At 47.9% G+C, this 11,765-nt stretch overlaps 2 protein-coding genes and 1 pseudogene across 2 annotated transcripts; all 3 read right to left on the bottom strand.

Moving 5' to 3' along the window:
- Positions 1 to 2,447: 2,447 nt before the first annotated feature.
- CRCT1 (cysteine rich C-terminal 1) lies at positions 2,448 to 5,187 on the bottom strand. Its single transcript, XM_086394505.1, has 2 exons — positions 4,200 to 5,187; positions 2,448 to 3,117 (listed from the first exon to the last, which is right to left on the bottom strand). The coding sequence occupies exon 2, from the start codon at positions 3,102 to 3,104 to the stop codon at positions 2,769 to 2,771; it is 336 nt and encodes a 111-aa protein (XP_086250631.1). The 5' UTR covers positions 3,105 to 3,117; positions 4,200 to 5,187; the 3' UTR covers positions 2,448 to 2,768.
- Positions 5,188 to 7,154: 1,967 nt separating this feature from the next.
- LOC147376490 (uncharacterized) lies at positions 7,155 to 8,056 on the bottom strand. The gene is made up of 2 exons (XM_086394095.1): positions 8,012 to 8,056; positions 7,155 to 7,643 (listed from the first exon to the last, which is right to left on the bottom strand). The coding sequence occupies exon 2, from the start codon at positions 7,620 to 7,622 to the stop codon at positions 7,302 to 7,304; it is 321 nt and encodes a 106-aa protein (XP_086250221.1). The 5' UTR covers positions 7,623 to 7,643; positions 8,012 to 8,056; the 3' UTR covers positions 7,155 to 7,301.
- A 1,727-nt stretch (positions 8,057 to 9,783) lies between these two features.
- LOC147376489 (protein transport protein Sec23B pseudogene) lies at positions 9,784 to 11,058 on the bottom strand (annotated as a pseudogene).
- Between the last annotated feature and the right edge of the window lie 707 nt (positions 11,059 to 11,765).

Below are 11,765 nucleotides of genomic sequence, written 5' to 3'. Positions count from 1 at the left end.
TCTAAGACTAACAGAACATTGTAACTTATACTCCAATTATGTTTTCTTTTGTTTTGTTTTTTAAAAAGAAGTGGCTTTTGGCTCTCTTGGAGAGCAGTACAAATCCTAGTCCAGAGACTGCCACTTCTTGGCTGAATAACCTCAAGTGTATCAGGTAAACTCTCAGAGCCTCCCCCAATCTGTTGAACATAGAACATAATATGTCTTATAGACTATGAAAGAGATATGTGAAAACACCTTAAAAACTGCTAAGTTCTATATAAGTTGCTGTTTTCATTACTGTAATAACATAAATTAAGCAGGAACTGGATCCAGTTCATGAATAAAATACTCTCAGCAATGTTGTCATTGTCTTACTGGTAATTTTCAGCCTTATTCTCCAAAGACGATAAGAAACCTGATTCTGCCTGTCACAGTGTACTTGGGTGACAAGCTTTGAGTACAATTTCATGTTGCCAATTCCCCTCAGGTCCAGCATTCCCAGAGGTGACTGCCACCACCTCCAAGGGAATGCCTACAGCACTAATATAGCTTTACCTGCTGTTGGAAATCAGAAAAGGCTACGCGGCCATGAGCAAAGAACTCTAGCCCATCCAAAGTAGCTTTCTGGGTCTCTGTAATAGAACTATTCTTAGAATGCCCAAACCTCTCTCATCAGAGTCTCCCTGCACTGGCCTGCTGGGGGTCAGGGACACTTGAACCTGGCAGTACCACCATCTCACAGCCAGCCGTTTAATTCATATCTTTGTGCCTCATGTTCAAGGGCATGTACTCCCATTGGGTTCACATGTCTCTCAGTGAATCACCCTCTTTCTTTCCCAAAACTCATGCCTCAGCTTCCTGATTAAGGGTTACCTCCCACCCTGAGGTTGGTTTTCCAATCTGTCTGTTCTGAGTCAGGCAGTTCTCCCTTCCCACCTCACCTCTCCACCAAGTTCCAGGGATTGTTGCCTCAACACACATCACTGGTGTGGGAGTGTCAGGTCCATGGGTGATGTCATTTGTTTGTAAACAATTTCCACAAATCACCTCCCACTGGAAACTACAGAGTCTAAGAGATGGAAACAGGGCCCCTCCCATCTAGAGTGGGACTGCCTTTCAGAGCCTCCCTGACAGGGGTCATTGAGCCTCAACTTTAAATAATCTGGATGAATCAATGAAGCATTTCTGACCTTGCCTCTAAGCAAATAACTTGGGCGGGTGGATGCCGTGACAGAGTTTACCAGTCACTGGGTCATGGATGGAGCAGCAGCCAAGAAGCCAAGCTTCAATTTTCTAAGAGGCTGGGTGTGTCTGCAGAGGCCAGAGTGTGATGGTGATTTCTAAAGCAGGAGAATATGACACCTTGAGTCTGAGAAGATGGACTTTGAAGTCAGACAGACCCCAACTCAAATCTCATCACCCTCACTCACCATTTGGGGGCCTGGGACTCTCACTAGCTGTGCAGTTTTGGCCACTGAAACTGATCCCCAGTTTCATCATCACCTAAAAAATAGGGAACTTCATGTCTATATATTGAGATTATTGTGAAGATTTAAATTAGATAATATATGTAACACAACTAACCTTGTGGCCAAGGAAGCATGAGAACAGAGTGCATGCCCAACAGATGGTAACTATTGTCACTATTATTAACACCGTTATTATCGCCTTGTCCCTTGTGAGCCCAGCAGACACTGCTACAGAGGACACTGTTGTGTTTCCTCTTCCTGAAATGACTGAATGAGGTCTGTGCCTGCAGGATGGGGTTTCGGAGCTACTCAGGATGGCTCCATCACAACCATCACCTCTAGAGAACGACATTCCCACATTTCCATGCCCGGCACTTTTCATCCTGCAGGGTCCCGAAAACCCATGGCTCCCTGTTGGACCTCAGCTGCATGACTGAGGCTTGGAGGAGGAGATTCGCAGTCTCCTGGAACAGCCACCTGGCAAAGCAGTTGGCTAGTGATCCTCTGTACCAAAAGTTAAGTCTCAGCTCACCTGATTCCAAAGCCCCTTAAGAACTGCATATCCAAACCTTTGCCCCACAGCTGCCTGTGCCTGATGGATAGGCGAGTGAGCACCTCCATGGAGCAAGGCTCTGGAAGGCTTCCCAGGACCAAGCAGAGCAGTTAGGAGCATAAGTCCTGGCTTGTCCATCTTGCATTGGCTGAGTGACTTTCAACCAGCTCCTTAACCTCAGTTTCTCTTCTGTAAAATGGGGCTAACAGCACCTACCTCTTTGAGTCACCGTGAGATGATGCATGTCCCATAAAGCCCTCAGAACACTGCCTGGCTCCATATGTGACTCCTGCTATCAAGATTAAGTACCAGAAAGCCACTCTTATGCAGGCATGAATTTCAGTTTCCCGCCATTTACAAATCTGCCAAGCCAGAGCTGAGCGGAGAGGATGGAGTAACAGAACACGATGATAAATACACAAACGAAAGAATAACAAAGGGAGTGTTCTCAGGAGGTAGAAGCTTTATTATGACATGTCTTCAAACAACAATCAAATCTGTAAGCATTTATTGAGCGCCAACTGTGTGCAGGCCCTTGCAGAGAGTAAAGTCCACCCACGGCTTTCAGGTTCCCAAGGAGAAAAAGCACACGTGGGTCAGGGAGCTTTGTGAGGCTGAATACAGATAGAGTGGGTGTCCGAACATCCAAGAGCAGTTAGCTTTGCGGGGAGGCAAACTCTGAGGCCCCGCCTCACAGGGGAGCGCGGTACGGAGGGGCACAGGCGCGGGGTGGGAGCAGCTCTCGCGAGGGTTTGGGAGTGGCCTCAGCATCCGCAGCAGCCGGAGGAGCTGGAGTACTGGGACCTCTGGCTGCTGCCTCCGCAGCAGCCGCAGCCGCGTCTACCCTGCCGGCGGCGCCTCCTGGGGAAGCAGCAGCAACCGACGGAGCTGGAGCCGCCGCAGCCACAGTCGCCGCAGCAGCCAGAGTCTCCCCTGGAGCCGCAGCAGCCGTTGCCGCAGCAGCCGTTGCCGCAGCAGCCGTTGCCGCAGCACCCAGAGCTGCAGGAGGAGGTGTCCGGCTCCGGGGCGGGGCAAGGGGCGGGACAAGGGCCCTGCGAAGAGCCCCTGGGAGAGCCTTTGGCGCTCTGCTGAGAGGACATCGTCACGGAGAACCTGAAAGAGAAGTAGCTTTTCATATGCGAGTTCTGTGTCTTTCCAAACAGGGCTTTTGAGATGTGACTTTGTGAGCACGTGAGCCTGGCCTAATGTCAGGAAGGAAAACACATACACACACACACACACACACACACACACACACACACAGAGCAAGAAAAAGGGAAAGCAAAGGAAAACTCCAAACAGATATTTCAGTGAGTGAGTTCCCCTGAGTTAAAACCTGCCTAGAGTAGCCACAGCCTATGAAAAGAAATCAATGGGTACCCATTTTCTCCGACTAGAGTAAGGACCACCCAAGTTCTTACTCTTTCAGTGGAAAAGAAAGGATATTGTGGCAATTTTTCTGTCTGATTCATCCAAAATCTTCTCCCGTCTCTTTTCCCCTCACCCATTTCTCTGTAGCCATAGGCCTTCAAGTGTTGTTTGCCTAGCCGTCAGCATTGCATTAACACTAATGGGGTTTCCACAGTGGCTCAGTGGTAAAGAGGCCACCTGCCAAGCAGGAGACTCAGGTTAGATCCCTGGGTCGGGGAAGATCCCCTGGAGAAGGAATGGCAACCCACTCCAGTGTCCGTGCCTGGATATCCCCATGGACAGAGGAGCCTGGTGGGCTATATATAGTCCACGGGGTCGCAAAGAGCCAGACATGGCTAAGTGACTAAACGACAATGATAGTTAGAAAATACTCAAGTCACACGTGCGTCTGTCTGTCCCAGTCATTTGGGTCTAAAGGATCCACAAACACCAGAAGCATGTCCTGGCCTACGCCTGTCATCCCCCACCGTAAGGAAAAGGACAGTGGGGCAAAGGATAGAAATACATCGCAGGCCAGGGAGCCAACGATCTGGGTTCTAGCAGAGTCACATCTCTACTGTAGACTTGCTGTGTAACCATGCAGCGCCCCCACCCCCTATCCAGCTTCTATGTGCTCACTGAGGGCAAGGTCAGCTCACTGGAAGCTTGGGGCCCTCTCCAGGGCCTTCCTCCTACATCTCCCCGCTAGCTGTGTTCTGCCTTCACCTCCCCTCTGTCTTCAACTCTTCCCATCCTCCTCCCCCAAGGCCCACTTGGAGACTTACCAGGCCCTGGCTTCGCTGAAAGACTCACTCAGTTTTGCAGCTGGAGTGGGCGCCCTGCTAGGCAGTGGATTGAGCAGTGTCCAGCCAGAGAACCTTTTATAAGAACCCAGTTAGGCACTGGCTCTCGGGAGGGGCCCATTTCCCGACAGACATGGTCAGCTGACACATCCCAGAGACATTCATCACTCAGGTAGCCCCGTAGGTGGTGCACGTGTGTATTCAAGTCACCTCACAGAGGTGCCAGGATTGCTGCAGCATGTTTACTTTCCAAATAGGACTCTGTTCATAGCTGGGAGGGCTGTGTGTGTGCTAAGACAGGGCCTGGGGGCCCAAGTGAGGAGAGGTCTGGCCCTCTCTTGGGACCTATTCTCCTTGCCCTTTTCTACAGTATACAGTCATACACATAAACACACACACACACACACACACACACACACTGTTCCCCTGTTCACACACTCAGCCCAAGGTAGTTATCTAGATGGTCGTTTGTAGTCTAGTTGGTATCTTGGTTCACATCTCTCAGGATCTTGGTCCTTAGCCCCTCAAGGAAGACCACAGTTTATGGGAAAAGCCTGATGGGTTTCATCCAAATGCTTCCAGGTGGGACTGAGTGAAGATGATGGTGGAAATGTGCCTACAGGAACCTCAGTGGCAATTTCTCTCTGTCACTGAAGACAGGAAGAAAAACCCAAGCAAAGTTATGGAACAGTTAAGACCAGGAAAGCTATGAATGCAGTCAGGTTATCTATCATACTCCCATATAGCCCTGATGGACCTAAAAGAAAAACTCATGCAGGATGCTGGTCCAGGTGACAAATACTAAGCCAGATTGTGAGACTCTCTGCTCCTGACCTCATCTCAAACTCCCTTTGAAGACAGGTTCTCCCTGGGGCCACTGCCCAATGTGAAGAGAAAGAAAGAAGGGAAGAAGGAAGAAAAAAGAAGGGAGGAAGAAAAAGAGAAGGAGGAAGGGAGGAAAGAAAGAGAAAGAAAGGAAGGAAGTGTGGAGAAAGAGGGTGGAGGGAGGCTAGGAGACCTGTCCCAAGGTCCAAGGTGTCCATCAAAAATGGTGCCTTTAGAATAACTAGGGCTTCCCTGGTGGCTCAGATGGTAAAGAATCCATCTGCAATGCAAGAGATACAGATTCAGTCCCTGGGTTGGGAAGATCCCCTGGAGAATGGAATGCTACCCACTCCAGGGGATCTTCTCCAGTATTCTGCCTGGAGAGCTTCATGGACAGAGGAGCCTGGCAGGCTATAGTCCATGTGTTGCAAAGAGTCAGATACAACTGAGCAACTAACACACACATACAGAATAACCAGCTTTTAAGAATTGGGAGAGACTTTGGAGGTTAACTGGTATCAGAACTGCTTCTTAATCAGTGCAGCTGCCCACAACCATGAATGTAAGGTAAAAGAGAAATCCAAGACTAAGAATTCAAGAATTGATGGTGAGACAGGTTTGGGAATGAGTGAGCTGGGTGTGTCAGACAAAGAAAGGTAAGTCACGAAAAGATACCAATTTCATTTAACATGGCTTTAGAGCCTGATTAACAGGTTGATGTACCTAGGGCCACCTGTTAGTGAGTACAGATGAGATATTAGAGAGGTGAGGTCAATAGTAGAAAAGAGAAGGAAGTAATGGAGTAACAAGATGCAGACAGGATCTCCTCTGGGAAACGATTTGGGCAAGAACATGCTCATTGTGTGGACTTGCCATAGCCTCATATACTAACGTTCATTACCCATCACTGCTAACTCTTATCGAAGGAAGGGCTAATTGTTCATCTTGAACATAAAAGGCTTATTCAGAATTATTTCTATCACTAACTTTTTGAGTCTTTCCTGAAGGAATCAGACTATTCCTAATGGAAAAACCCAACCCAGTGACAGAAGCTCCCGGGGCTCTCGCCTGCATCCCCTCCTCACACATCACCTCCCCCCACCCCAACCAAAGCGGTGCAGAGGAAGGAATCCTTGTTGGTTCCCTGTGCTCAGACACTTAGTCATGTCTGACTCTTTGCAGCCCCATGGATTATAACCCGCCTGGCTCCTTTGTCGATGGGATTTCCCAGGCAAGAATACCGGAGTGGGTTGCCATTTCCTTCTCCAAGGGATCTTCCTGACCCAGGGATTGAACCCAAGTCTCCATCATCTCCTACACTGGCAGGTGGATTCTTTACCACTGAGCCACCTGATAAGCCCCTCTTGGTTCCCTACTCAGACTCAAACTCTGGCTTTCAGGAGCCAGAGGAAATGGACTCAGAAATTCCATACCTGCCTCCTAAACTCATGCCCCAGAAACTAACCTCCATCAGTTCCCCTCTCTAGTCAATTAACGGAAGCACCCAGGATTATAATAATCAGTAAAGTAAAAGTGTTTATTCACTGGAGCCCACTTTGTGTGATCTTATTGCCTGTGACTAGGAAATAAAGTTGTGGTTTTGTTTTTTTTTTTTTTTTAAATAATCAACAATGCTGGAAGGAAACCCTCTCAGAGTCATCTCACTGTGACCTTTCTGGGACCCACCAACTCCTTTTGGAAAAGCATGTTCCCAACCCTTCTCATGGGAAGCTTATGTCAGAGTATGGTCTCCAACATGATTTTTTCCTTCAAGCTTAAAGTCCCCTCCTTCAGATCATAAAAGGAAATATTGTTTCCCAGAGGTCTGAGTAGTTTTGGTGCAAAATCTGTTTCCCAAACTGATTTTTTAAGTGTTGACTTGTATTTAGAAGAAGGGGAGGGAAGATGGCTTGAGGCAGTGGGTGGGGAGTGGGAGAGGTGAACGAAACAATCAAGAGGCAGTGACACCACGAATAAAAAGCTTTATGGTTACAGTGATAACCCAAATTCCAATACTGAGTCCTCCAAAGAACTATATCTAGTGGGAAATCAGGCCAGTGAGTATCAGAGGTTAAACCTCTAGACCTCACCATGGGAAGAACGTGGCAGGAAGAAGAGGGACGTTCTGAGTGTTTCGGAAGCCCTTCCGTTCTCTTCTTGCAATCTTCCAAGCCAGAAAAAGAGAAGACTCAGGCTGGGCAGATCATCAGCTCTTTGAATCCTGGAGTGTTGCTCTTCAGTTGGTCTTCATGACCCAGTTCAGCAGCAGCCCCCAGAGCAGCAGCTGGAGCCCCCAGAGCAGCAGCCAGAGTCCCTAGAGTGCTGGCCACCGCCACTGCCACAGCAGCCAGAGCTCTGGTGTCGGCGTCGAAGAGATCTGCGAAGCTTGTGGTGGCTCAGGCAGCAGCCTCCACCCCCAGAGCTGCAGCAGCCCTCAGAGCTGGGGGCACAGCAGGAAGACGCTGGAGGGGGACATGGGGCTGGGCACTTGGGAGGACACTTAGGAGTACACTTGTGTGGGCATTTAGGGGGACACTTGGGTGGGGGCTGGCACTGCTGCTGGTTTTGCTGGCAGGACATCTTGGCAGAAACTGAATGGAGCTGGAAGAAAATAGAGAAATTTTAAGTTTAACTAACCCAAAATAACTTCCTTACATTTAAAACTGAACTATAATTTCACAAGAGTTCTTCTTTATGGTGATCAGATTTTAAAACCCAGTCTCCCCAAATGAGTTACAAGAGACATGCAAAGAGTTTCAACCTAGGAACTCCATAATTTCAAATGAACTTTTTGCAACTTCAGAAAGATGCCAGTCCTTTTCCTTGTAATCCTCCCTCCCCTTTCCAGCAGAAACTTCCCTGCCAAATCCACTTTTCTCCTTGTCTTCCTTCAAGGCTGTCTTCAGCCTCCACCCAGGGCTTCTCTCTGCCCAAAGCACCAGCACCAATAGTCCCTCTTGGTCCTTTACCTGGCTCAACACTGGAGCAGATTACCCTGGAGGCAGGTGGACTGAGGTGCTGCCAGGAGCTTCTGCCTTTTATACAGGTTCAGCTCTGACCTGGCATCAGGCAATGACAACCAAGGGCAGGATGCTGATAGCATTTTTCCCAAGGGGCACAGGTGACTACCCTCCCCTCACATCCCAAGGACCCAATTCCTCCCTCCATAAGTATGTCAAGTATTAACCCACAGGAAGATCCCCTGAGAGTTGCTGGCCTCTAACTAAGATAACGATGCACTCAGTGCCTGTCAATCTCACAAGCAGTTCTGCTATGTTCCTGATTTCCCAAGCTCAGTCAATAGGGTTCTAGACCTCTGCAAAGGGAAGTACTCTCTTCTCTTTGGTATAGGAAATGGAGGGAAAATTCCCAACATGGAAATTAAATGGACCTTTTGGAATAAAGATACAGATCCAAAATAAAGTTCCAAGCCCAGGCCAACTATCTAATGTGACTTTTTCATTCTTAGATGATGCCATGTTGTTGCTGCTATTTAGTCACTAAGTTGTGTCCAACCCTTTGCAGCCTCATGGACTGTAGCCCACCAGGCTCCTCTCTCCATGGGATTTCCCAGACAAGAGTACTGGAGTGAGTTGCTGGTTGCTTCTCCAGGGGATCTTCCCAACCTGGAGATTGACCTTGCATTCCTGAATTAGCAGGCAGATTCTTTACTACTGAGCCACCAGAGAAGCCCACTTGATGTCATAGTCTGGGACTAGGAATGCTTGCTATCTCAGTGATGCTATTTTAGGCAGGCCCCATGCAGATGGTGTGTGTGGGTGGTTGGCTTCTCTCTTTACCTGAACTTGATCCACCAAAAGAACTCACAGAGAGCACTGACTCAGCAATAATAATCCCTTTGGAAGGGCAGAAGTCTCAGAATGGCTTCTCTTTCCACATGTGGTCCTAAAGAACGCATCTGTGGTCTGCCCAAGGTGAGGTGGCAAGAGCGGGTATACGATGAGGGTGAAGTTGGAGAACTAGATTTCGATGGAAGTTGCCAGAAGTGAGGCCTAGGTTCTGGTCGACTCTAAGAAAAGACCATCCAGCCTGAGAAAATCCTTTTTGTATAAAAAAACCTGATGGAGGGGGAGGGGTGGGGAAGACATAGGTCTTGCAAGCCTGCGATGGAACCCTACAAACAATGTCCCAAGGGCAAGTTAGATCCCCACTAAAGTCATCAAAGTTTAGTTAGCTGATAAGGTCATCAAAATATGGCATATTCACGATGAAAACTGCAGTGAGAGGAAGTAAGACAGGGAGAAATACCTCAGCTCTAAGCTGGACACTGTCTGGCACCAGTTCCCAGATCTGCAAACTCAGGCAGGTTATTTAAGCATCGTTATAAAAAGGGGTTTCCTGTTTGCATTCCAGTCCCCTATGGTGAAAAGGACATGTTTTTTTTTTTTTTTTCCTTCATCCAAATTTATTTCCTTTCTGATCATTATGATTTTCATGTAAGCAAGTTGCCAAAATACATTAGCTCTGATTTTATACAGACTCTAATTTTGGATACAAGAAGCATATAAACATCTGCCAATACCAAAATCTTTATGACCTTATAATTGTATGGAGTAAGAAAAGGGCACAGATAAGGAATATAAATAAATTAAAATCTAAAGACTTCCTTTGATTATTTATTAAAATCCACTGACAAAGTAAAAGGAATGTTAAGCCTTGATAAACAATTGTGAGCACAAAGTGACAGTGTTTTCTTCCATTTCCTGACCATATCCTTAGCTCAACAAGCAGTGGAGACAGCCAGCTTCTTCAGATGGTCCATGAACACCTGTGGGCTAATGTCATCAGTGAGGATGAGTGCTCCCATTTCCTGTCCCCAAGCATACAGGTTATTGTGTGTCTGAGACGGATTCGCTTTGGACAAAAGAAGTCAAGCCTGGCTGCCCCTGTGCTCCATATGAATGTATCGCGGCAACCCGGAACCTCGCCTGCAGGATCTCCTGTGCATCGTCCAGGGGCGCCTGCAGGAGGTGCTAAAGTTTTCCTACTCGGGCACGTCCTGGTAGCTTTCTTTCCGCCACTGGGCTATGGTCTCACAAAGATAAATGACAATTTGGAAGAAAGTGTTCATGAGCAGAATTCTGTCAGCAAGAATGCTGCTGCTGTCCAGGAGCACAGGCTCTGGGGGCCCGTGGAAGGAGTAGGAATACAGGATGGGCTGAATCATGATGAGGGACTGGGTGAGATCCTGCCAGGCAAAGTGCTGCCATTAATACTACGACTCGTCAGGGCTGTTGTTGAAGACTTGAAGGAATGGAGATCTTCTAAGATGGAACATGAACTGAGGGTATAGAGAGAAGGAATCTGAAAACCTAAATGACATGGGGTCCTCTTTGTTATACTGTCCAAACTTCTGACACAGCCGGATGAACTGTCGATCCAGCCACCGGAGCATGTCCGGCCCCTCCTCTGACGTGGCTCGGAACACCCCCAGCCGCGCCATAAGCATCGCAGCTGCCTCCTGGTCAAACACCACTTTGATGTGCTTCAGCTGGCTCTGCACATCTGCCCGATTGCGGGCAACGGTGGTCACACCGATGCGCTGCTGGGTGCTGGAGTGCTGGTAGTGCACGATAAACTGGATGGAGCCTCGGCCTCCTTGCGGGATCCAGGCGTTGTGCTGGTTGACTACTTCAAAGTAGATGCGAGCGTCGTTGTGGGGTTCAGGCCACAGATTTTCCACTGACTCGTGCCACCGACACCAAGCTCGTTTTCTGACACACATGGTCCTTTCACATTCAGAGATGCACAGGTCCGATGGCTCCCACAACCTTCAGCTCCCTTGAGGTCTTTACTTCCAAAGTAGCACCAAATGCCATTTGGTGTTAGTTCTGCTGCTGCTGCTGCTAAGTCACTTCAGTCGTGTCCAACTCTGTGCAACCCCAGAGACAGCAGCTTACCAGGCTCCCCTGTCCCTGGGATTCTCCAGGCAAGAACACTGGAGTGGGTTGCCATTTCCTTCTCCAATGCATGAAAGTGAAAAGTCAAAGTGAAGCTGCTCAGTCGTGTCCGACTCCTAGCGACCCCATGGACTGCAGCCCACCAGGCTCCTCCGTCCATGGGATTTTCCAGGCAAGAGTACTGAAGTGGGGTGCCATTGCCTTCTCCAGTATTAGTTCTAGAAGGTCTTTTAAGTCTTCATAGAATTGTTCAGCTTTGGCATTAGTGATTGGGACATAGACTAGGATTACTGTGATATTGAATGGTTTACCTTGAAAATGAACAGAGATCTGTCATTTTTGAGACTGCGCCCAAGTACTGCATTTCGGACTCTTGTTCACTATGAGACCTACTCCATTTCTTCTAAGGGATTCTTGCCCACAGTAGTAGATACAATGGTCATCTGAATCAAATTAGCCCATTCCAGTCCATTTTAGTTCACTGATTCCTAAAATGTCGATGTTCACTCTTGCCATCTCGTTTGACCACTTCCAATTTATCTTGATTCATGGACCTAACATTCCAGGTTCCTATGCAATATTGTACTTTACAGCATAGGACTTTACTTCCATCACCAGTCACATCCACAACTAAGCATTGTTTTCACTTTGGCTCCATCTCTTCATTCTTTATGTAGTTATTTCTCCATTGATCTCTAGTAACATATCATGCACCTATTGACATCAGGAGTTCATCTTTCAGTGTCCTATCTTTTTGCTTTTTCATACTGTTCCTGGGGTTCTCAAGGCAACAATACTGAAG

This window comes from Bos grunniens, chromosome 3, assembly GCF_055505025.1.
Source record: "Bos grunniens cultivar Pamir isolate PY7600 chromosome 3, Bosgru_T2T1.0, whole genome shotgun sequence".
NCBI classification, from domain to species: Eukaryota; Metazoa; Chordata; class Mammalia; order Artiodactyla; family Bovidae; genus Bos; species Bos grunniens.
This window is presented reverse-complemented; position numbering and strand designations above follow the sequence as displayed.

What these genes read in the sequence shown, in the direction of transcription:
- CRCT1 (XM_086394505.1), bottom strand. Translation starts at nt 3,104, where the DNA reads ATGTCCTCTCAGCAGAGCGCCAAAGGCTCTCCCAGGGGCTCTTCGCAG.
- LOC147376490 (XM_086394095.1), bottom strand. Translation starts at nt 7,622, where the DNA reads ATGTCCTGCCAGCAAAACCAGCAGCAGTGCCAGCCCCCACCCAAGTGT.